We start from the raw sequence: 24247 nt of genomic DNA on the forward strand, positions 1-24247 counted from the left end.
GTTCGGGTTATTGCACATAGAACATGGTATTGCACAGTGGTGGTTTATAGGGGGAAATGGGAAAATGGAGGGGTGGGACTGTGTTATCGGTGCGTGTATGAGTTAAGGGTGGTTATGGCCTTTGGGAAGAAACTGTTCTTGAGTCTGTGGGTCTTTGTGTTGATGCACCTGTAGCGCTTCCCTGAGGGAAGCAGGCTGAACAGGTTAAAACCAGGGTGGGAGCTGTCTTTGATGATGTTTGCTGCTCTGCTGAGGCAGCGGGAAGAATAAATGCCCATCAGGGAGGGAAGAGAGCAGCCGATGATCTTCTGTGCTGCCTTGACTACTCGCTCAGTCCGCCTCGGTGCAGCTGCCGTACCATACTTTGATACAGTATGTTGGCAGGCTTTTTTTGGGGGGGGGGCTAAAAGTTTTTTTCCTCCTGTTCCCAGTGTTGGTCTTTCGCTCTGTGTAGGAGGAGGAGCTTATGCACACGGTGAAACAGAGAGCAAAGCAGAGGAGACAAGCTAGCACAATCAAAAAGAAAAACAGTTGTTTACTCCAAATTAAAACCAAAATAAAGTAGGTAATGTGGCTTCTGCTTTGCTCGGTGCACACACCTCACAAGTATAACAGCAAATTCTGGTTGGAAACAGACACATTTTAAACATGCCACCAAACCCTAATATTACTAATATAGTTAATAATATAGTAATATTAGTTCAGTCACTAATAAATACATAGATGAAGTGTCTCTCTCTTGCTGTGTTAAGTTAACCTGCTGCCACGTTGCTGCTGTGCTGCTGTGGTCAGACTGCAGAAGTAGTTCTTGTTTTGCAGTGAAGGTCATCCTAACCAGAACTTGCAGCGGGTGGAGCGCTGGTTCATGTGGCAAGGCTGCAGAGCAGAGCGAGGACTGCCAGCTGCAGTCTATGAACGTGGAATGCAACTTGATTAGCTTGGCCAGTTATTTATTAAGCACAAACAACTTGGTTTAATTCTGAAAGCATCCTTTCACAGCATGCCCATCCCCCACCATAAGTTGAGTATATCTCTGTGGAAACGCTGCACCAATAACAGCCAGCTCAGCAAAACTTCTTACAACACCCTGTGTTTCCTGTTCTTATGTTGCAGTGTGAAAGCCGGTGAAGAAGTGGACGCGAACCTGTGAGAGACGGGAAGACTTGAAGAAACAGAGTAAAGGATCTGATCCGGACCGTCCCTGTGCCAAGTGGAGGTTTTCCTGGAGGACTTTCTCAGCTGTTTTCAGAGCCGAGGCTCTGAACACTTCCTGCTCCTTTTCCACTCTTTTTATTTTTATGTGGTTGGAATCACGATTTCTGACTGCTCTTTTGTTCCAATCACAACCAAAACCAGGTGCCAAACCGACTGTGTCAAGAGAAGAAGCAAAAAAATCTACAACTCTTCATATAAAGAGTTTATTTAGTCACCCAGCTTTGGATGCATCACCCACAAATACATTAAAACATCCAACGTCCCATTAAAACCGCATTGAATTTCAAGATAACGTCTGTAAAAGTTTATATATCCATTCCGTTTGGTCGGTGTTTGCTGCTTTTAATGTTAGAACTTCGTGATTTTTCTCACTGGGGCGGCGATCAGTGCATTATTGGTTCAAAGTGCTTTATAGACAAATCCTCCAGCTGTCGGTCTGCTCATGGTTATGCATAGCAGAGGAGGCGTGTGGTAAGCTGTGATAACTCTGACGGCGTTTGACTGACAGGCAACACGAGCCACGTCAAACAGATAAACAGAGGCAACACCACCGCCACCGCTGCTGCTATCTCAAAGGCTCGGAGGTACGCCGTCGTTTCAGTCTGCGCTGTGAAACACTGTTGACACTTTGCCTATCTCCTTCTTCCAGTCGCTTCTACGAGAGAGGCCTCTCGCCCTTTTGTCGTCTTCTGTTTCTTCCACACGTGGCTCTTGATTACGCTGCGCCGAACAACCTAAAAAGCCCCCTTTATCTACTCCCAGTGACCTCTTAAACCTTTTTTGCGTTCTTCCTTTTATTCTATTAAAAACATGCAATTTAAAACCTTTCACTGTACTTTCATTTTTTGTGGAAGGAAATCAAATTTGTAAAGATATTTAAAAATAACAAAAAAGAACATAACCTAAAGCCATACTGAACACCAGCCATACGAATACATTTACAGAGCTCACGATGTTGAAGGTTTCTACAACAAAGTGATCCTCAGTCACGTCGGTGCACGCACACACACATTCAGGGAGTCGATGAAGAAACTGCTAGTGACCCGAAATTTCATTCCTTTGGATGAAAGCGCGGCTTTGTAAGTTTTTTCTACCTGCGTGTTTTTAGATCGCTCAGCCTGCGGTGTCAAGCGTGGCAGTGGCCGTGTCGAGTTCCCGTCATCACCCTGCGTTCCTCTGTCTTGACGGATGAATCCGGACAGTTTCATGTCTGTTCTGTGGGCAGAACCTCGCTGCCCTGCTAGAACCGGGCCCAAGCCCTCCTTCGTCCTCTTCTGCTGGGCCAAGCTAAATTCAGAGCAAAGACACTCGCGCGAGGGTATCAAACGCACATAGATCCTCGCTTTGTTCTGTCGTCTCTTCCTGTAATTCATCCACCAGATCCTCGCCATCGATCACTCTTTTGTGAATGCCTTGACACGCTCGCTTAATGAACTGATGTCTGTCCTCCGGTAGCTGCTGGAAGGACTTCTTTCTTATAGATTTGATGCTGCTTAATGCCGTCAGTGATAGTACCTTTATTAGTTGCGCTCACAGCCCACGACTCATAAATTCACCGTTCCATTGTTCGAAACCAAAATTTCAAGCATACTGACCTTTACTGCTCCTCTTCCTCTAAATTCTTTGAAAGGGAGATTTGGTTTATTGGGCAAACTGTGAGCATGGCGTAAGAGAAGTTTAAGTAACAGCTTGTGCCAAATTTACACGGACTTCCTCTCAGCTTGTTCACCAAACAGAGCTGAGATCTCTAAAGCTGCCAGCACTGTTGTTTACAGACACGAGACACACGGAGCTCGGTGTTTAATTTGATTTCATTTCCATGTATAATTTTCACACATTAATTCTCCACCCAGGACAACAGAAGTGCCAAACTCCGAGAAGAATACACCCAGCGTCTGTGAGAGCTCATTGAATACAAAGTTTACATTCAGCACTAAATGTTTACAGACCACAGTTTCCATTGCAGTTTCTTACATGACTTTTGTGCCATAAACAGCTCCCAGAACACCCTGCATTCAGAGACATACAGGACTCTTCTTCTGGACGAGTCATTATACGACGAGTTTACAGTTTTTCATACTCATTTTGTTTACAGAAAACGTCTCAATACTGCCTGTTTTGAAGATTTTAGGCCAACGGACTGTAAAACGGCACTTTGTCGACCGACAGACCAAAATTAAACATTTAATACCTGCTGCCATAAAACAAGCCCACATTATTCTCTATTTCTAATCAATTTTAAGTTAGATTACTTTAGGTCTACAGCCATTGTACAGACACATCGCATAGGGCCTAAAAAACTCTAAAAGACCTCAATGTTTACAAACGCTGCTTATGGGAAGGATTTGTATTCAGACGGAAATGTTTACATTCAGATGACGGAGTGACACGCCAAACGCATTCATGAAACACTGCTCGAACAACGTGAATCTGCTGAAATCCAACCCAAGGGATTAGTTCATCAGACTGCAGATAAAACTTTTCGTAATGGAGGTTTTTTTTGGAGGATCTCGCTGACATTTGAAGCTGTTTGTGACTTTTTTGGCTCGAGAACTTTGTGATAAAACAATGACGTCTAAAATATTAAAGGGGATGCTTTGCTTATCCCTTATCCTCTTGCTTTTCTCCTGCCTCGCTGTTTCCACTGTAACCATCACCACTCGGCGACGCGCTGTCGATGGTGATATCAGGACTCTGACCGGCAGGGGCGGCTCTGCCGCTTCTGGTAAAACGAGTACCACCTTGTTCCTCCTGACGGGCTACAAGCCGCCACTCCCACGGCTGCCTGCCGGACCCAAAGTGCCGCCAAAAGCGGCAGAGGTGGAGGACGGGGATGATCCACCGGTCATGGCTGAGCTGCCACCAAAGCCCCTCCCTCAGACCATGTTGCCAAGGAACGTAACGGCAGCACTGAAGCCTCCCCTCGGTGCGGCCCAGGTGGCTCCAGCCCCGAGACAGCTGGTGGATGTGGACCTGTGCAAGTAATGTTGTCAGAAATTCTGTGTAGTGTTTATCACTGTTTTTGTTAAGTCTTAAAAGCTAATGGAACATGTTTCTGTATGTGGGCTCTTTTAGTTGTGAGAACTTTTAACTAATGTCCATAAAATGAATATTAAAGATGAACAAAGTCGAGGCGTTTTAAACAGAAAGCCGATGCAATGGCGGCGCTTTAAACCTGCATTGTGTCTTAGCTCCAGCAGGGGGAGACTCTTGTAACTGCAGAGAGAAGTTAGCTGTTGTAAAAATCTATGGAAAAATTACTCACTTGATTTTTAACTAGTTAGTAAAACTTTTCCAAATGAGTTTATAATCTCATTTTCTAGCTTTACGTGTTTTTTTTATTGCATGGCCATTTAAATTATTGTCCCATGTTAGAGTCACTTGAACAGTAAAGAAGGCTGTGCTTTATGAGTCAGGTAACAGTTTTCTCAGGAGTTCTTAATAATTTGGAAAAAATATACGGTCACATTTTGAACTACTCAGCTAAAACATGATGCATGTTGTGCTGAATTGTGCTAAACTCCATAAGTTTAAGTAGAATGGTTCCAAATTTGAAAAATCTTAGTGACTTTTATACGTCTATGTTGGCTTTATTTTTCAGACCAGGAAGCTGCATTCACATTTTACACTCTCTCTAATCAAATAGGAACGGAATGGGGTTGAGCCCATGTGTGCTGTATGAGCATGCAGTGTCCTTAGTCAGAATTATCCCTTGACTGTAATGTCTTTATTTGAAAGCAGACACTGACGGTCAAAAAACTGAACTCAAAGCTTCAGTACGGGACTTCACCAACCACTGAGTCATATCACAATGCCCACATCCATCCTTTATATACAGTCTATAATTATGTCAAAGAAATGTTACTGGATGAGACATCAGTATGAGCTAACTAGAATTACAGGACACGTAAAAACATCGTTCATTGTTTGACCAGGAAAGGAGAATAAGTGCTAAATTATTAAGGTAACCTAAAATGAAATCTTTGGACATGGAAACACATTTTTGTCAGCTAAAATCATTCCAAATATCTATATACATTTTACATTAGATACATTTTTGTAACTGTTCCAGAGTTGAAAATTGTGGATGCAACAGTGTGGCCAATCTGTGGGGCTGAAGCCAAGGTCTCGATAATGTATCAGAGCCCAAAAGCTTGGATCAGTGTATCTCTAATCCAAATTATTTTAATCTGTTTTGAAAAACTATACTCCATTAGGAATAGCAGGTCAGCAGAGTGAGCTGTTAAAGCATCAACATGTGTTTTGTCATGGTACCAAGAGAAGCATCCAATTCTTCTACAGCTGACATAACTCATATTCCACAATCGGGTCAGAAATTAAATTCTTAGCAGCTGTTCAGGCATTTTTAGTTCTGGGGTTAAGTTGACATACAAAATGTGAATTAAAAAAAGTAAATTCTAGACAGAAACATCAGATTACATGAACGTAAATGGCTTTTAATAAAAATGTAGTTGAAATATCACGATTTTCCTTGTTTTATATCTTCCGCTGTGCTGAAGTTTTGCTCGTCATCGAAGGCCTGCGGATCTTTTTATCGCCCTAATTTACATCCATCAATGTGATGGCTTGATCACTCTGGATGCCATAAAAGCGAGGCACATCATGATTCCCCTCCTTCAGCTCGGATCTTCATCTCACAGAAGCTCATATTTTTCACTGAGAGGCGTCTTGCTGTTGCTAAGCAACGTATAATCAGCTCTAAGTCAGATGTGTGTTGGCGAGCCACACGCTACGACTATCAACAGCAGCTACATTCAGGCACAAGAAAGCAGCACGAAGCGCTGCAGTGAAGACAGAGCTCCGTTCTATGTTTTCCTTTGCGCTACTCTGCGAGCCCAAAAAGCTCTCCGCAGAACAAATGCAGGATTTACCTAAAACATTTATCGCCTTTGAGACGACGAGTTTTAGCTCGGAGTGCTCAGAGAGGTCCTGCAACAATAAAGGTAATATCTCAGTCAGGGGAAGTCCATGAAAGGCTTCAAATCCAGTTCAAAAGCAGTAACAAAAACCTCCCACTGCTGCATCCACACCTAATGTAGAGCCACATAACCCTAATGTGACTGTTATGTTGCCACTCTCCTCCCAGCAAATGACAAGGCAAGACAACAGTGATGTCACATCCTCCGCTTTGGTGGTGTTGTGCTCAGTTGTGCACCTCTGAGTTTTTGTAACCTCACACGGTTTGTGCCGGTACCATCACAGTTTGAAAAAAGGAGACTTTGGACAAAAATGTGATTTCTTTGCTTCAGCTTTTGACTTTTTCTCCTCCTACATCAGCACTGATGTGGAGGTTTTGTCTGAGTGGCGACAACAGCACCCTACATGCAGGCATAAATGCTACAGAGCTTTGGCGATGGCACTGTATAATGGGGCCCCAAAGCCTGAGGCTAGGGCCTAGCCTGGGATACACCTACGTAAAACTTCAACTACACAATACAGCAACTGCAGGATTATACTGCAACTGCAAATATACCCGAGTAGAATTAAAATAAGCTTGATCACAGTTTTGAAAAAAATGTCCAGTATTTGACCAGTTGATCCATTAAATGGACCCAGCATGACCCTTGACAGTTGTCCTAAATCTAGAGTTTAAAACAGTGACATAAATCTCTGGTCAGACAGCACAGCAGGCAGCTAAACATAAGATCATATAGTGGATAAAGTCTGCAGAAACTGTCAAATAAGCATGATTTTAACACTGAGGAGCAGTAATGTCATATAAACAGTATACTACGCACATGCAACACAAAGGCAGCTCACTCAGTTGTTTGCTGGGTATTGCATTCCTGAGATATGGAGTATCACAGACACTTAAAAGAGGCGCAGGACTGGCAGTAAATTTACAAATGGCTTTCAGATTTCACTAATATTTCAAGCTCCAGATCACAGCACTAGGCTTCACACCTCTACCAGTTTGTGGACATTCACTCTATTCTGTTATTATTTTTTCACCAGTGTTTTAGTGAAAATAACCATTCTTTTTTTTTTTTAAGAGTTCTGTCTTTAATGTATTTTAATGTAGCGTCAGGAGGTAAAGATGTGGGAGAAGATTGTATTGGCAGAAATCGAAATTATGATGCATGCCAAATGCTCACATCCTGTGAACTGTCAGGGTCAAAGAAGAACCTTAAGCAGCAGAGGCGTGGTACACGACGGCATTAATGGTACGTTTTTACCAACTTTACTCCGCAGGGGTTACTATGATGTGATGGGGCACTTTGACAACTCGTTCAACTGCTCCCAGGGCAGTTACATCTACTGCTGCGGCACCTGCCACTACCGGTTCTGCTGCGAGCACCAGAGGAACCGGCTAGATCAGGATTCCTGCACCAACTACAAGTCCCCCGACTGGGCTGACCCGCAGGTCCCCGTCACTGTGCCCGCGGTGAAAACCGACCCCAACTTTGAGACGTTTCCGCAGCAGAGCAGCAGGTCAGAGTCTGGATGTGTCAGTCACAGAGCCATCAGAGGAAAAGTACAATATATTAGAATCATCTCGAAAGCAAAGATAAATAAAGAGCAGCATAATTAGTCAAAATAACCTCCCGATCTTGACAGAAACAAGTTAATTTAATGAGTAATATTTGCATTAAATGTTTTTAAAAAATAATGTGTTTGCATATTTATTATTTACAGATGAATTTCAGGGGTATAGAGTTGGTATTCTTTTGGATTTTTCATTTTGAGCACATTTTTAAGAAATCAAGGGTAAAAACAAGTTGAAGTAATTGCATAAGCACTAAAATCTTTCTAAAAATTTGTAACACTTTCTGTAAACGCTATTTGTAAAAAAAAAAAAAAAAGTTTGTGCTGTGTGTTAAAAAATTGCTTGAAGAGGAGCTAAAAACCTTTAACAATGAAACAGAGTTCTTGTTTGATCCTGCAACAATGAGGAAAAAATAGTATCACCTATGAATTTCTATTGATGCGCCCCTAATTGTACTTGAAGTACAATATCATTCCCAATTAAGGCTAGAGACATGAATCGTACTGAAAATTTACTATAAAATGAAAAAGAAGCTGAAAAGCATGTAGTTTTTCCTGCTGAGTGCCCTGATGTAATTTCTTTTCTATAAACAGCACGGCCTATGTGATCGGAGGTGTGATCTCCTTCACTGTGGTGGTGGCCGTGGGCGTCAGGATTGCCTTCAGCAAGGTGGCTCGTCGACCCCGAAACCGAGACATCAACATGCCCAGGTGAGACTGCTGTACGGCTGCTTGGCTTCTCAGTTTAGACGTACAGCAAAGACACGAAACCCAATGCTATCCACGAGGAGCACAGACGGTGAAGCCAGATTCTGCCAGGCACTAAACGCTGCTAAGAAAAGACCATTCAGAGAAAAAAGTTAAATTGAAATGTCTTTCTAAAAATTCAAATGCAAAACGTATGCTTATGATCAATAAATATCTGTGAAATGTCTGCATATAAAGATGGGTGAAGTCCTAGTTTGAAGAGAATCATCTTAGTCACCTGTAGAGGTGCATATGGCTAACTTGTCAATCACAAGTCATTTCTGCCCTAAAAGGTACTTTAAGTAAGCCATACTATAACTTATAAAATACGCTTGTTGTATTAAACAAGAAACTAGTGACTGAGCCCCTAAACTAGTCAGGAAGGTGTTTACTGAGGTCATAAATCAGGTGACCGGTGGGCTCTTTTTTTCATAGACTTCAATGAACCTGGAAAAGCAGAGGGAGTCTCCCCCTGCTGGCCATTGGAAACAATGCAAGTTTAAGACTCATTTCAGCTTTCAGTTACAGAAATTGTGTCTATGAAACCAATTATTCATGTCTCCTTTTAATCTAGTTGTTGCTATCTTGGTAAATGATTATATATTGCACATGCGATTATATTAATATTAATAATAATAATAATAATGATCTTCAGCCAGAGGTGAGGTGTTAAAACGTCTCAGTTTGCAGCGGAACATGAAAACTTTTAAGACGTGTGAGACTGAGGTTTTAGAAGATTTACAAACAGATCAAAGTGAAACGTAACTGCATTATTTTCAATGATAGGATTGCTTTGGACACATTTGGAAAGTGCTCTGAAGTATAACTGACTGAGAAAATGTTTCCTCCACATGATCTTTTCTCACTATTCTCCTCACATCTGTTGTTCCTCTTGTCTTTCTGCCCTCGTGCTTCTCTCCCTCCGTCCTCCCGCTGCTGCGTCAGATCACTGGTGGATATCTTGCGTCACCAGTCGAGCCCCGTGCAGCAGGGTGAGAGGAACAACAGCACAGTGCTGACGACCACCTCAGACGGACGCACATCCAAAAACCTGTACACCCCCATCCTGCAGATCAAAGACAACCGCAGTGAGTGACGATTATTATATTCAGGTTAAACGAGCATTCGAATGAGGCCAGCTTGTCTCGTCCCCAGTGGAAAAGGTGGTAATTGTCGCTGCTCTTGTTTCAAATATCAGCAACACACTTCTTACTTCAGGTGGAATACATTTGTTGTGAGTGAATTGTTGCCAGATGTTGTTTCATTTAAAAAAGCCCCCTGAGATTATTGTTTAACATCAGTAATCTCAGAGGGTCTTTTGAAATGAAACAACATGGATTCAGACTTTTAAAGGGTTGGCTTCCTGTCTGGATTCACCTTCTGCTCATTATTACTCAAGTGATCTTGCAAAAATGTATTCATCTGAATTAAAACATAAAAGTATGCATTGAATTTAACAGTTTTTAAATCTGAAAAATAAAATGTTTAGAGATGTGTTTTATTTTTTTAAAGGTTAATTCTCATTCAGCTTTCTATATTTCTGCACAAACATGACCTGCACACAGATGAGCTGAAACATTTTGACCACTCACAGATGAAGGAAATAACTTTGCTTAAATTTGCCCATTGGGAGGATGAGGATACTTCCTGGTCTAACCACTCGCTCAATAGGACACCAAACTCCTTGCAACCAGGAAAATCTTGGTTGTCCAGTGATTGCACTTGTTTTTTTTTCCTCAGTCTACAAATGATTGCAGCTAGTTGTTGTTGCAATCAAGCTGGTTACTTTCCACTTTCAATTGTTTTGCAATTTTAGAAGCCACCTGGTGAGCGTCAGTTTGTCTCCAAACAATCGAGGTCCAACTCGGACAGAATGCAGTCACTGACAGACAGACTGGAGAAGGTCTGCAAATAATTGGTGTAATGTTCAAACTCAGACAGACTGCAGAAATGTTGCAAACTTGTCTCCGACACATCTGTTTGCAATCAAGGATCTGATTCACTGGCTGCCATTTAGTTGTTCTCTGCTTATGTTTCTATATAAAAGAAAGGTTATGTCATTTTGCAATCAACTATGTCACTATTTGTGGAGGACCATCTGAGTTTCTATTTAATATGTATGAGCTTCTGGCTGGACTGTGACTGTAAGTAGTTAATATGAAGTTTTCTTAAATTAGGTTTTCCGTGTATGTAGCTCAGCAACAGATTTCTGATTTTTAACATTTTACCAAAGTTAACTGTGGTTTATCATAAACAGCTTAACTGACATTCAATTGCAAACACACTCACTCCCTTTTATAAATAATTTAAGCCTTTGTGAAGATGACAAGATCATTGGACACAGTTACAATCCTTTTGGTTGTGCCGTCTCCAGCCAGTGTTTTCCGCAGGGTGAGTGTAGCATTTGGGGGACTTTGGCCTGCTATTAATTTGAGCAGTGACTCAGTCACGGTCACCTTTATGCCGTGTGCTCTTGCAACAGCATGCACAGCATGCCAGCACTCTTTTCTCTGCAAAGCACGGGATGGAAACCTGCTTCTGCTGCAGCAGGTACTCTGATTGTTGCAACTTCATAATGTTAGCTTATCCTGAAACACAGACTGTGCAGCTCATCTGTATAACAAGACAAACAGATTTCAACCTTAACGGAGTTTCCATATACCTACTAGTATCACAGATAACTTTAATAATTATATCCTAAAAAAGCTGTAAGTTATGTATGCACACTCTCTCCACCCTCCCTTCACTCTTCTATTGATTGTAATTTACAGCCAAAATGAGACACAAACATATCATGAAAGTGAATTCTTTTTATCACTCAGGAGAAACAAGATATGGTGCTTAAATAACACATATGGTTAGACTAAGTAGCCTGGGATAGAGTCAAATTCTCACCCTGAATAATTGTTTCAGTCTGCACAAACAGCCAGCTTTGCAGGGTATTATGTCGGGTATGGGAGAAATGAGCAGCTTAAGCTGGTTTAGGCACACAGAAAGTACTAACAGGTTAATAGACTGGTGGTCCCAATGTTTTGGCTCATCAGTGTTTTAAAAAGTGTCTTTTAAAGGTTCCTTTATGTTGACTGTCACTTTTTTCTAAATAGTGCTACCACAGGGGGATGTTTTGGTCAACATTTATTTTACATTTCTGTATGAAATGTTCAGGCTGAATCTCATGATTTAAGCTTTAATATAAGAAAAACCTCCACTCCTATTTAAATGCTTATGTTGCCCACACACAGAGGAGCTTTGTGTTGAATCTGCTGAGGAAAAATGCTGCAAACACTAGAACACTAAAGTCAACACGATCATAGAATTAAATGCAGCGTTTGTGTGATTTCACAAAGTTTTTCCTCTCTGGTGATTATCAGAAGGACATGAATGTTTCTGTTTTCTCACACAGGAAAATCACAGAAATGAAACACACACACATTTCTCTCTTTACCTCTGCTTTATCTCTCTGTCGCTCTGTCTCGTCTTTCACTAAACCAGCTCTCTCTTCTTTCAGCCTCTCTAGGAATTCGATTGTTCTCTGACTCTGCAAATAAGGTTGGAAAATTGCACATTCCAGCCAAGAAAAGATGAAAAATGTGCCAAATATAGTGGATTTTTAAAATTATTTATTTAGCTGCTCTTGATTCTCTTGAGGTAAAAATGGTAAGAGCGCCTTGTAGTACCAAAGCTTCACATTTTAGCAACTGCAGAAATTATGAAACTAGATTTTTTGTGTAGTTTACAGACAGGAGCTGAGAAATCTTTTTTTTTATTGTTGAATAACAATTCAGCTTTTGAATTGCTAGAAAACGCCAGTGTCTTTTCAGTCTCTTGTGTCCAACGGTTACTCTAAAGCTCAGCTTGCAATCATAAAAAGGGAAAGACGGTGAAAATCTGCACTTTAAAGAGTTGGAACTTTGCTTTAAAAGGACCCACTGTGCATGTTTCCAACTCTAGACTCTGCTAGAGGTGCTTTGTATGAGTCACAGTTCAAAATAATTGTTATTTGTAACATTTGAAAAACCTTTATTCTCATTGGCTGCCACTTGCAAAGAGACTTTAATAGCAGGTGGGTGTGGCTTCTATACCTGAGATGACCATTTAAGGATATTCGCGTGCTGCTTCACAATGCAAAGTAAAAACCAAACGACCTCACTTTTGTCAGTGTTGCATAAAAGATTTAATCTGGGGGTTGCCAGTTCGATTCAGTTAATTGCGACAACCTTTGTCATTTAAATAAGAAATGCAAAAGTCAGCTCATTCCTGGAGGGACTGAGTCTGTCTCTTTTCTGTCCTCCCCTCTCACTGTCCTGTCTCACCCACTGTCTCTCTCTCTCTCTGTCTCTTTACTGACACAAATGCTTACTCGACATGCCTCCCGTGTCTCTCGAGTGGCTGTCCCATCAGTTTGTCGGCTCTGCTCTCTTTGCAGCTGGGAACTTGCACCATCATTTTAACCAGCAGGGGTCTGCTTCCAGCCCCAAACACTCTGCTACCATCGGTAAGCCTCGTGGTTAGCAGCCCAGTGAGCCGGACTCGCGGCCTCACCTCCACCACTGTCTGTCTGTCTCGATGTCAGTATGACGGCCTGTTGTGCTGCGCTCTTAAAACAGCTGTGCCATTGTCAACCCCACCCTGTGGCTACGCGCAGATTTGTGCTCGAAATCACAGCGTGCTGTACGTTTCCAGTGATTTCCCCTGTCACACGGTTGTGTTGAATCTGACAGATCTTTCATAAGAGTGTGAGCTTAAACTTGTCTGGCCTGCCCTTTGCTTAATGCAAGCCCGTCTTCCCTATTCACTCACTCCCCCCCACAAGCCTGCTTCCAGATGTGCTTGTTCGTCCTTCCCCCTCTCTCTGTGCAGCAGTGATGTGCAAGTGTGATACCAAACTTCGAAGGAGGTCACCGCTTTAACCCGAGTCTGTTTTCGCAGGCTTTACACGAAGAAAACAGAAAAGCAATGCTAGCGCGAGTGATTCATCTCCACCAAAGGTCATTGTGCTGCACCCAGGAAACACATGAACTCCTACTGCAAGTCAGATAATTATCTGCGAAGGCTGATTTTATGCCTCTAACATGACTCTGACAGGATACAGGATAAGGTTGCCATGGAAATATGATGGTGTTGATGGAGATGAGAATGATTTCCATTTAACTTTTTAAGTTGTTTCAGTGCCAGTTTTTCCAAGCTATTACACCTACATGTGCCCCTCATGCAGCGGATTACACAAGAAGGCAACAGCAAAGAGTAAAACCGGCTGAGAGGACAGCAAATATTAACCAGCAAGTACAATTACATCATCATTTTCAACTTAATTCATCTAAGGAGAGACACTACGGGGCAAAAAGTGTAAACATTTTGTATTATTACATAAAACTAGTCAGTGACTTACATTAAAGATAAAGTTTTCTGGTCCTAGAAACACAGAGAGCACAGAAAAATTGAAAAGCGGCATATGCAAAAGACACTAACGTCTCTATTGGTGTATCTAAATATGCATGAGTTTTATTGCATAGATTTCAAGAGTAGAAATCTGAATATCAGATAAAGGCAGATTTTATTGGAGGAGTTAAAGGTGCAGTGAGAAATGTGTTTGTCTTCATCACTTTCTAAATCAAAACCGTCAATAGACAAAATAAAACATATTTTTAGGAGTAAATTGGTCTATAAATGAGCCGGTTTACACATCTTGGGGTTTTGATGATGACTGTGATTAACCATTAAGCTAAACCTGCCAATCATAAGGTAGGTAAACCCAAAGACATTTCCTACCTTATGCAAAAACCCGACACAGTCAAAAAAAACCTAAACAACACGGTTTTTGCTTTTTATGTCTTTCCTTACAAAGAAACTATTAAATATATAATTTAGCGTTTGCTGTATTTAATCTAAATTCAGCCATTTTGTGCAGCGCTGTGTGATTTAACAGGTCTAATACATCACAAGGTTGTTATAAAACTATGTGACATTTTAGGTATGTGATTGAGGGCCGCACAAGAAAATGCACGCGCCTTTAGGTTTGGAGTAATAGCTTATGTGGGTAATTATTGTTTTCTGTGCCGGTTTATAGTTTTAAACCATTAGTGAGGTGACATTTGTTGACACCAGCTGTGCTTTTCAGTGTTAGGAAGGTTTAGTCAGCTGTGATGACTAAAGAGAAATGTTCCCTTGGTTTGCTTCTGCACTGTTATATCATCAAGTGGATGAATAAAATGTACAGATTTAGTGTATTTGTTACGTTCACGTGCCTCACTGTTGCCCCGTGAACTGCATTTTGACAACCCCCGGTCTAAGGGGGCATTACTTGTTAATGCAAATTATGGGGAATCGTCTTGGACCAGGAAACAACCAGACACACAGGCACAAATTAGGAAGTACAAACCTAAAATTAACAAAATAAAAATAAACTGTAGGCTGTTGGATAAAGGAGATGCCCTTCATTTCAAGTCTTTGATATATTTGAACTTTCAGTCCCAAGAATTTTGATGATTTTACTTCAGTTGTGCCGGTTTGTACTCAATATTTTTGATTCTAAAGGTGAGATTTTAGACTTTAGAACCTCCTTTGCATCACTTGTCTGGTTCCCTCCTGTGTTAAAGTTACCAGCCTCCTGGTACAACACAATCACAAACCCCTCAACTCTCTGAGTCACATACTCGGCTCACACTGAGCAAAGTTCATTTTTCCCGGACACCATTACCAAACCTCTGTCAGCCATCGTAGGTGTTCAAAAAAAAAAAAAAATCAATTACCTCTCACTCATGGAAATTACCAGGCTAATTTAGCATGGTGGCACAAAAACACAGAGCAATTGGTAGGACATTTGATGCTTTCTACCTTTTATTTCCTCCACAGCCTGCATCCTGCTGCTCAGCTCCTGCTTTACAGCCATATGATCTCAGAGCTCAGAGCTAGCATTGCTTTTTCCCCACCGTGTGTGTGAGTGTATGTAGAATTCACGGTACAGAAGTCAATGTGGCGTGTGTTCCCTGGGTGGCACTTAACAGAGACAACATTGGCCATTATTGCCCATTACTGTCAATGGTCAATGACCAGTATATGTCCTGCAGTTATCTTAACAAGATCGCAGCCCATAGCTGTTACCGCCCCGAATGGACTCACCATTGATTATATCTGCGTCTAAGACAGGAAGCAGCAGCAAATGGCCACAGTTACGCAAGCTTTAATCGCTGCTTCATAGTTTTTCCTCACATGTCTAACCTTTCAAACATCCTCTGCTGACATTTAGCAGTCAATCGAGCTTCTCAGATTCCTCTGTAATGCTAATCCAGCGATGGCTGGCATGTGTTTGTCCACTGCAGATGTGTCCCTCTGTCCTCTGTTTGAATGTACAGATCCGACACATGTCAGGTGACCTGCGCGCACCTACATGTTGGGTCATTTCCACTGCTGTTTGTTTGCTGTTTGGAAACTATGAATGTACTTGTACACCTTATGATGTAATGGATATGAGTATACGTGCTGCAAAACAGACACCCCTGCCCCTCCCCCATACCGCAAACCTTACATAAGACAAATCATTTTTTATGTCTATTGATCGCTGTGCTGCTTTTGCACTTTGCATAAATGTGAATATGTGTGTGTGCTTGAGTGTGTAGATTCCTGAAGCTATCAGTGTATTTCTGTGTATTTACATGTGGCTGATACGTTCGTCTTATTGAGCCTCAGATGAACAGCACAGAGTTGTATTAATAGATGGTCTCCATGGAGCTCAGAGACACTTCCTGTTTACTGATAGTTAACCAGCTTGTATAATCTTCTCTTGTTCTCTCTTTCACTTCTTCTTTTCCTTCTCTTTGTTCTTTTACACTTACACATCATTCCTTTCATCCTCCAAACCTTCTCTCTCCTTCATTCTCCTTTCTCCCCCTCATCTCCTCCTCACTTCTCCTTCTATCTCTTCTTTCCTTTTTCCACCTCTTTCTGTCTTTCTCTCTCTCAAGAGCGTGGATCCCGCATGAACAACACCCCCCAGCTCACTTCCGGGCCAACCCTGATTTCTGGTAGCAGCAAAGGTGCAGGAGGCGGCGGCGGCAGCATCTTGAGACACAACAGCAGCCACCCGTCTTTCTCGCACTCCTTCCACAACCTGGCTCAGCTGCCACCGTCCTACGATGCAAACATGAAACCTGAGATCAACCGCTACAGCTCGCTGAAGAGGCTGGGTGAGTCGCTGGGGGAGATAAAGGGATGCAAAAGGAGGAAAAAGGGAAACCGGAGTGAGGGATGAAGTGGGACTGATTGAGCGTTCAGGACCACTGGAAACTTTCAAGTGAAACAACGCACACAAGGCCTCAGCTGTGTCTGATTGGTTCTTAAGTGTTGATGATTACACTACAAATTTTCAAAGAAATCATTACTTTTTATTATGAAAAAAAGCAAATGTAGTCATACAAAGATAAATTAAAAGTTTATACTTTGAGACTTTATAGGACGTAGTTGTGAATCACAAAAAAGAGCAACTATAGCAGATTGATTTGGAAGTTTCAAAAAAGACCAAGTTTGGCCAGAAGGCAAAGAAGGGGCTGTAACACCGGCCCCGCAAAACACAGAAGATAACAGTTTTCTGTGTTCAGAAAACTGCTGATTAATCTTCACAGCACCTACGATGAGGACGGAGCATACACAAAAACATTATCTGCATCTGTTTGTCATAAAGTGAGGACTAGTAAGCCGATGATGGACTCTCAAAACTTTGATCGCTACATTTTTATTCACTTTATGGCATCTTTCATTTGACCCTGCCTGCAGGAGAACTCCTCCATCTTTTAGTGTAAAATCCATCCATTTTCTTAGCAGCTTGTCCAAATAAGATTACAGAATGGCTGGAGCCTGTCCCAGCTAACATTGAGCAACAAGTGTTGTACACACTGGGCAGGTTGCCAGTAAACTAGAAGTGTGCAATTCCTGGAGAAATTGCAATAAAACATATATTCTATTAATGCAAATGTTTATAAACTGACATTTAAATCTAAAACATCTCATAAAAACCAGAAAATGCCATGCTCTCCTTTAAACTCAACCCTGCAGGTATCACAGGCAGAGAGAGGACGGCTGCTGTCAACCTGCAGCAAAGTTTAAAAGAAATGCACCAAATTTAAAGTAGAAAGCTAAACAAGCAGTTTGTCAGTGTGACAGTGGAGCTGTCACGCCTTCCCCCTTTTCACTGTGCCCAATTCCCAGATATTGTCAGTGGAGTGTGTCATCACGTGTGTTTCTGTTTTTGGTGTATTTTGGTAGCTGAATTCAACCAGACTTAATTCGTTTTTTAATTGTTTTGCCTCTGATGAGTCCTCAGTGTTCCTGGGACTCAGCTGGTAACCAGTGGGAGTGAAGACATGTTTGATTAGGTCCAGAGCAGAGAGTGACTGGGGCAGAAGCAGGGGAACGTGAGAGAGTGATTTCTGTAGTATTTTAGTATTTTCTTTAGTTTTATTTTAGTTTCCTTGATTGATTTTTTTTTTCTTTTGCTGTTAATTACCATGTTTTTGCTCCTGCCTAAAGATTGACTTCTTCTGCATCCCTTTAAAACTTTTTGGTGTCAAACACAAACTGCCCGTCATCTGGGGTCTCTGCATAACAGTGACACACAATTTTGTGTTTGTTTCCTCTTGATTATACTGTGCTGCTGCTATGCTGATCAACCTGGGGGCAGATGAAGTAGGTGAAAATTGGCTTTTCTTGACGTTTAAAGTTACTGAACAGCTGAACAGGGGTTTGATTTTGATTAAACTAATTGCACGGGTGTTTACTTGAAAATGTTATGTTTCACTCAACCTGGATTGACTGTTTCAGTCGTGTCGCCTCCTCCTCTTTGCCGCTCGCTGTCAGAGAGTCCTGATCACTGATGTCGTATTATTAACCTGTTGAGGAAAAACTGAGACTGATTGCGCTGATTCTCATTAAAGTGGCTGTAAATACATTTTAGCCCTCGCAGATCTGTTTTTAGTTACAGATGCGAGTGAAATGGTGTTACTGCACCGTCAGCTTTACTCTTTCCCATATTCACGACTTCACTTTCTTTAGAAGTTCCCTTTAATGTGAAAATACTGACTGCATGAAGAAAGTATTTGCTAGGGAGGGTTCAGTTCAGCTGGTTTGCTGTACGGATGAACTCATAACTGAGGTCGATAGAAATAGTTGGCTATGTTGTGAACCCTGTCACTGTGATGACATCTGTCCTATATTACAGCTTCATTTGGTTAATGTAAACGTTGTTAACTGTTTGATTTTTGGTCATCCAAATCCCAAATCATGTCTCTGCCAACTAAACTGTGAGCAGGTTTTATTCATATAAACTGGCCATGACTGTGTTTGCCTTTTTGTGGCCTGGTTAGTAAAATTTCAGGCTGCTGATTCTGCGGGGAACCTAAATGATGGTACCAGGCATGGCCACCTGAGTTTGTGACAAATAATCATCTCAGTGTGTTGTCTGAATGTGTAAACTGCTTCTGCTAAACAGCCAAAGGCATGGAGAAGAAGATGGAGTTAGATGGATGATGAGATGAGGGAGAATTGAGGAAACAGTGGGGGAAAAGAGGATAAGAAAGAAGGAAGGGAGGAGGAGAGGAAAGATAAATGAAGTTGAAGGAGATGGGAAGGCAGCATGGTAACATGAGGCAGGGTGAGGGTAGAGAAGCAGGTTTGTTAACCAGAAGAGGAAAATCAGGGGAAGGCTGGCTGGGTGAATAAGGATGCAGCATTAATGGGGGAAAAGAGATGGTAAGGAAGATGGAGATGCTGTGAGCTCGAGTGAGCAGACTGAGAAGAAAGGAGAGAGAGGCAGTGAAAGAAAGGAAGAAGGGATTTGAAGGAAAAAGAGATGTGGAGGCAGGGGGAGGGGCGTTGGCTGGCTGGTCCGCAGGGGCCTGGCTGCCTTCGACGGAGAAGAAAAGACGTTGGAGAGGCAGTGGCTGGTCGCCTCTCTCGCCCTGTGATTGCCGAAGACTGCAGGGGGAGGGGAGTCGCCTCTGCAGGCTGAGTGATGGATTGTTACTACGTGGGGGGTCATATGTGTGCGCGTGTAAGCGGTGTGGGCGCTTCGTGAACATGGAAGCATTAATGAGGTGGAAGAAGAGTCCAGATGAGATTCTTTACTATTTCAATTCAATCAAAATAAGGAAACACTTCAACAGATAAAAAGGCTTCCTCTCATTATACCTCACATCGGAGAACAGAAACCTTCATATTCATGAATGAGCATCTCGGTCGATGTCCTGCAGCCTTTTTAAGGAAATTTCGAAAAATCCCAGAGAGAAACAGATGCCATTCCCATAATTCACCTCTTTATTTTCTCCTTTTTCTTCTTCTGTTTGGTCACCATGTTTTTTCTCTCTCTTTTGTTGTCCCTCCTTCATATAATTGCACTTCCTCAAATGACTGAGCACATTAATTTATATTGCAGGCGGCCGTGTTCCTGCAGCATGAATGAGCACTGCATTTTGTTTGATAATTAGAAATCACCTCAGATAATGAAGAAAAAACCAAGGAAAACATTTGCAGTAGAGCTGTAGCATGCACTTCACTTTGACAGACTGTTTTCTGAGGTTTGTGTGCAGGTGGCTCTGTTTTCTCTCTCTGCTCCATGACTGAGAGACGATGCGAGGGAATACGTGCAGGAGTTTAGAAAAACTGCATATTTTTAATTTTAAGTGAAACTTGCTGATTTTGTTTTGTCCTTTTTTCACACTCTAACCAATCGTGGTAGATGGCTGCCCCTCCCTGAGTCTGAATCTACTCAGAGATTTGTCTGATTGACTTCTTCCTCTGATAACGTAGGATCTTTTATTTAAAATATAACGCACTTATGGGTAGCTGTTGTTAACTGGTGCTGTATAAACAAATTGAATTTAACAGAATAGCTAGAATAATAGGAACCAGGAAATGTACAGGGTTGGTGTGTTTTATGGAGGAAATTTCAAACTCACAATGACAATCAAAGAAGTGAAATTCAGACTTCCAATGAGCAAATTAGTTACTGATAACCTACACAGATCAGCTGGCTGTGTGTGAAAACGTCTCAGCCCATACCCACATGAGAAAAGAAAAAGGAAAAACACTATGATACACTAATGTAATTCTGAAAAGCTGACAACATGGAGTTACATGAACTGACTACATGAACAAAAGAAGCTCCACAGGTTGCATATACACGCGCGCACACACACAGCTTAGCTAATCGTAAACAGGTGTGGCAGATTCAACAGAGGCGGAAGTGTTGCGGGAGAAGCAGACAATTGCAGAAGAGGGATCACTAACAGAGACAGGAAGTAAGAGTAACAGCAGGAAATGACTTAAACGTAAACATGAACAAAATCCCCCAAAAATGATTCAGTCAAAGACGATTTTTCATGGCAGTGTTTCCTAACTGAGAGAAGCGACCCGGAAGCATCCGTGTAGAGCTGGTCAGATTCTCCAAATACTGAGGAAAGGTGCGCCAGTGCTTCCTGTGTTACCTCGTTTAGCAGTGGACTGGAGCATCCTTTATGAAAGGACTCGAGCTATTTCCATCCCAACGTTCATACCAACACACCATCTGACACATAAACTGATGCAGATTGTAGAAATGTTACTTATAGTTTTCCAGTTCATGCCAGAGCTGAACTCAAAACTTCTGTAGTAACCTCTTTATTTACGCCTCATGCGAAGAAAGTGGATTTATATAAACTCTCTAAATCCAGTTGTGTTAATTAATCAAAGTGCATTTAAGGTCCAGGCTGCATTAGTAATGTCCGTTCAGGATTATCGTGAATGAACTTTCACTTCAATCAGCTGGAAAAAGTGGGGTAATATGCTGATTTAGTAGTCTGAGGTTCAGGTCCTTCTAAAATCACGTATACCTTTTCTTCACCTGATGTTTTCCACTAATGAGAAGAAAGAGGAAAAGGAGGTAGGAGCTATTTTTTTTTTTTTTTAGACTAACTTCACCCCAAATGCTGAAGTGCCCAAAATCTGCTTTTTTTCTAATGGCCAGCAGGGGGCGACTCCTCTGCCTTTGAAAGGAAGTGCAATGAGAAATGTACAGGAAAAACCGGAAACACTCTACCTTTCAAATTTCAAGTCATATGAGCGTGCAGTGTTTCTTTTGGTCCGTTGTCTTTTACCAGGTGTGATTTCAAAATGCTCAGCTAGAAGCTTTGTATCACGATGTCGCAGCCAGTCATTGTGGCTACGTTTATCTTCAGTCAATGTTGCTCTTAAGTTTCAGACATCCCAAAGATAACTTGCCTTAAGCTGTAGCTCACGTTTGACATTAAACTACTGAATCTACTAAGAAGGACTGTAGGATCTGACTACACCAGACTTGCAGTGATGGCAGCGAGCACTTTAAACATGAAGCAGTCACTTCGTCTGTGCTGGATGATTTTATTTCCCAGACACTGATCGCTTTCACAGAGGAATGTAAAACCCTTTGTTAAGCAGATTCAGGCTGAATCATTCATTCACTTCTACTTGTCTGATTATTAGATTCCTGCTTTTTCAAAGAAAACCACCCTGAATGTCAGTTTTGGTGAAACACTCCTTCAAATGGAGAATAAAAAGTTGTCATTGTGACACATAAAGAGGGAATATGGCCTCCCGTCAGCCTTTCTCTGAAACGTGATCCTTTTGATGCCGTTCCCCAGACGGCGCTGCAGAAAGGACACTGATAAAGGCTTCTTTGTCTAAGGAGGGCAGCCAGGGAGAAACCTTGAGATAATTTAGCCTTATTGGAGGGGAGTAAACAGAGAGCGTGAGGGAGAGTGAGGAGAAAGACTGAGAGGAGGGAGAGATTGAGGACAGAGAGAGGAAAGAGAAGCAGAGAGAAAAGCCTGAACAGCGAGGAGAAGGTGAAAAAGCAACAACAACTAGACTGAAAAAAAGAAAAGTGTGGAGAATAGTGAAGACAAAGAGGCAAACAGAAGGAGGGGAAGAGACCTGAGAGGGAGAGCAAAGAAAAGGAAAGAGGGAATGAAGAGGTAGAGAGAGGTGGCTGGTTAAAGGTCAGCTTTAAATTGGCTCTTGGGGAGCTGCTTCCATGGAAATGCTTTGAAGATTAAAGTGGGCTCGGGCTACGCACAGAAGCACTGCTTCTCACTGTTAGTGAAACTGACTAACTGCTTCCCTCTCCGTCATTCCTTTCTTCTGTCTTTACGTTGTTCCTCAGCGTCTTTATTTTCACATCATTTATGCTGTGAAACATCTTCTTTCGCCGCCTTTAAAGCCTATTTTCACCTCACGTCCTCTCTGTCTTTGGCCTTGAGCTTGTCTTCTACCTTTATTCTTTTATGCCTCATGCAATATACAGCGTATCTCTCCTTTTGCATTATCCATTTGTGCCTTCTGTCTTTGTCCTCCTGTGACAAAATGTCTTTCTCACTTTTTCATTTCCTCCTTTCTCTCTTGGATTCTTCTTTCTTCTCTTTCAAGACATTTAAGGTCAGTTTCTTGCTACACAAGACATTTCTTGCTCTAATTTGTTCGCCCTTTCTGATATTATATTTTCTTTCATTTTCACCTGCTTCTCCCTTTTTATTGCTCCACTCTATATCTGATTCTCGCAGTCTCACAAGACCATTTAGTAGCTTTATAGCTTTATTATGTCAGTGAATTTGAGCTCTTTGCATGATCTTCATGAGCAGGTCTTTGATACTTTTTTCCTGCACGGACAAGAAGCAATAAAATTTTTAGCAAACGATTTTAATTTCAACATCTCTTGATGTTGATGAAGGTCATAATATTTTATTACTGCTGCTCTCCAGCTACTAAATGGACCTCTCAAGATGTGTTTTCTCTAAATCTCTTGTCTTCCTTATTTTTAACTGAAGCCATATTCACACATGAGTAACTAACAGTACCACCGAGCCACATTTTTGGGATCTGCAGTTGTCCTTTCTCACATGTAGCAGACAGCAGGGGATCGTTTGCTGCCTCTCGTGACTAGAAATACTGTTTTCATGAGGATGGAGCATGTAGGAGTCATGACACATGACGCCCACTTGCACACTTGTGAATTCACAGGACAGTTACTTGCACCATTGTCACATGTGCACAGTCGGACATTAAAACAGAGACATTATTTAAGGAGGCATTCAAAGATCTATGGGAAAATAGATGGCAAAGAGGCCATTAGGTAGTTGTTGTACTGACGGATGCCCTCATTAACAATTTAAATGTCATTGCTGTAGTAAAGATGAATGTAAATGCAGTTTTTTAACCTTTTTAAACAAAGGGTTAAAAATATTGTATTGGAATTAGCACGATGTTTGAACTGAGTCATTAGGGACACCATAACGGTGTGAATCTGTACTTGAATCTTGTATCTTCCCCTCTCTGAGCCTGCTTCTGCCATAGGTTTCTTCCTGTTAAGAGTTTTTCCTTCCCACTGTCACCCAGTGCTTTTTCATAGCGTGCCATCTGATTGTTGGGGGTTTCTCTCTATTTTTGTAGCCTATTTACCTGACAATATAAAGCGTCAGGAGTAGACTGTTTTGATTTGATGCTATATACATTTTTCCGGACATCACTAAACTTTTGAAGCGGATTCAATACAAATGGGGTTTTGAACTGCACATAGATTGAGATTGAGCCGCACATGCATACGGCTCAATCTCATGTCATAAATCAAACACAGCCTCTCAGTTTAAGCTGCCACATTTCCCATCTCTCTTTCAGACCTGATGGAGTCGGTGCTGCCCTGCATGCTCTTTCAACACCTCCACCACACCAGCATCCACCTCCAGTGACATATTTAATTATCACTTCCTCCTAGCATATTTGT

At 41.7% G+C, this 24247-nt stretch overlaps 1 protein-coding gene across 2 annotated transcripts in view; it reads left to right on the forward strand.

The window, feature by feature from the left end:
- Positions 1-24247, forward strand: part of shisa7b (shisa family member 7) — a 50389-nt gene that overhangs the window by 19811 nt on the left and 6331 nt on the right. The window contains exons 3-8 of one of the 2 annotated variants that reach the window (XM_005933739.3): positions 1114-4196; positions 7429-7668; positions 8317-8433; positions 9415-9557; positions 12896-12964; positions 16431-16652. In XM_005933739.3, coding sequence (XP_005933801.1) covers positions 3784-4196; positions 7429-7668; positions 8317-8433; positions 9415-9557; positions 12896-12964; positions 16431-16652 — 1204 coding nt within the window. In that variant the 5' untranslated portion in view covers positions 1114-3783. The remainder of the gene's footprint in view (positions 1-1113; positions 4197-7428; positions 7669-8316; positions 8434-9414; positions 9558-12895; positions 12965-16430; positions 16653-24247) is intronic. The other variant, XM_005933740.3, reaches the window with a different exon arrangement.

Source organism: Haplochromis burtoni, unplaced genomic scaffold (assembly GCF_018398535.1).
Source record: "Haplochromis burtoni strain Fernald_Lab_line unplaced genomic scaffold, NCSU_Asbu1 Contig_168, whole genome shotgun sequence".
Taxonomy (NCBI): Eukaryota; Metazoa; Chordata; class Actinopteri; order Cichliformes; family Cichlidae; genus Haplochromis; species Haplochromis burtoni.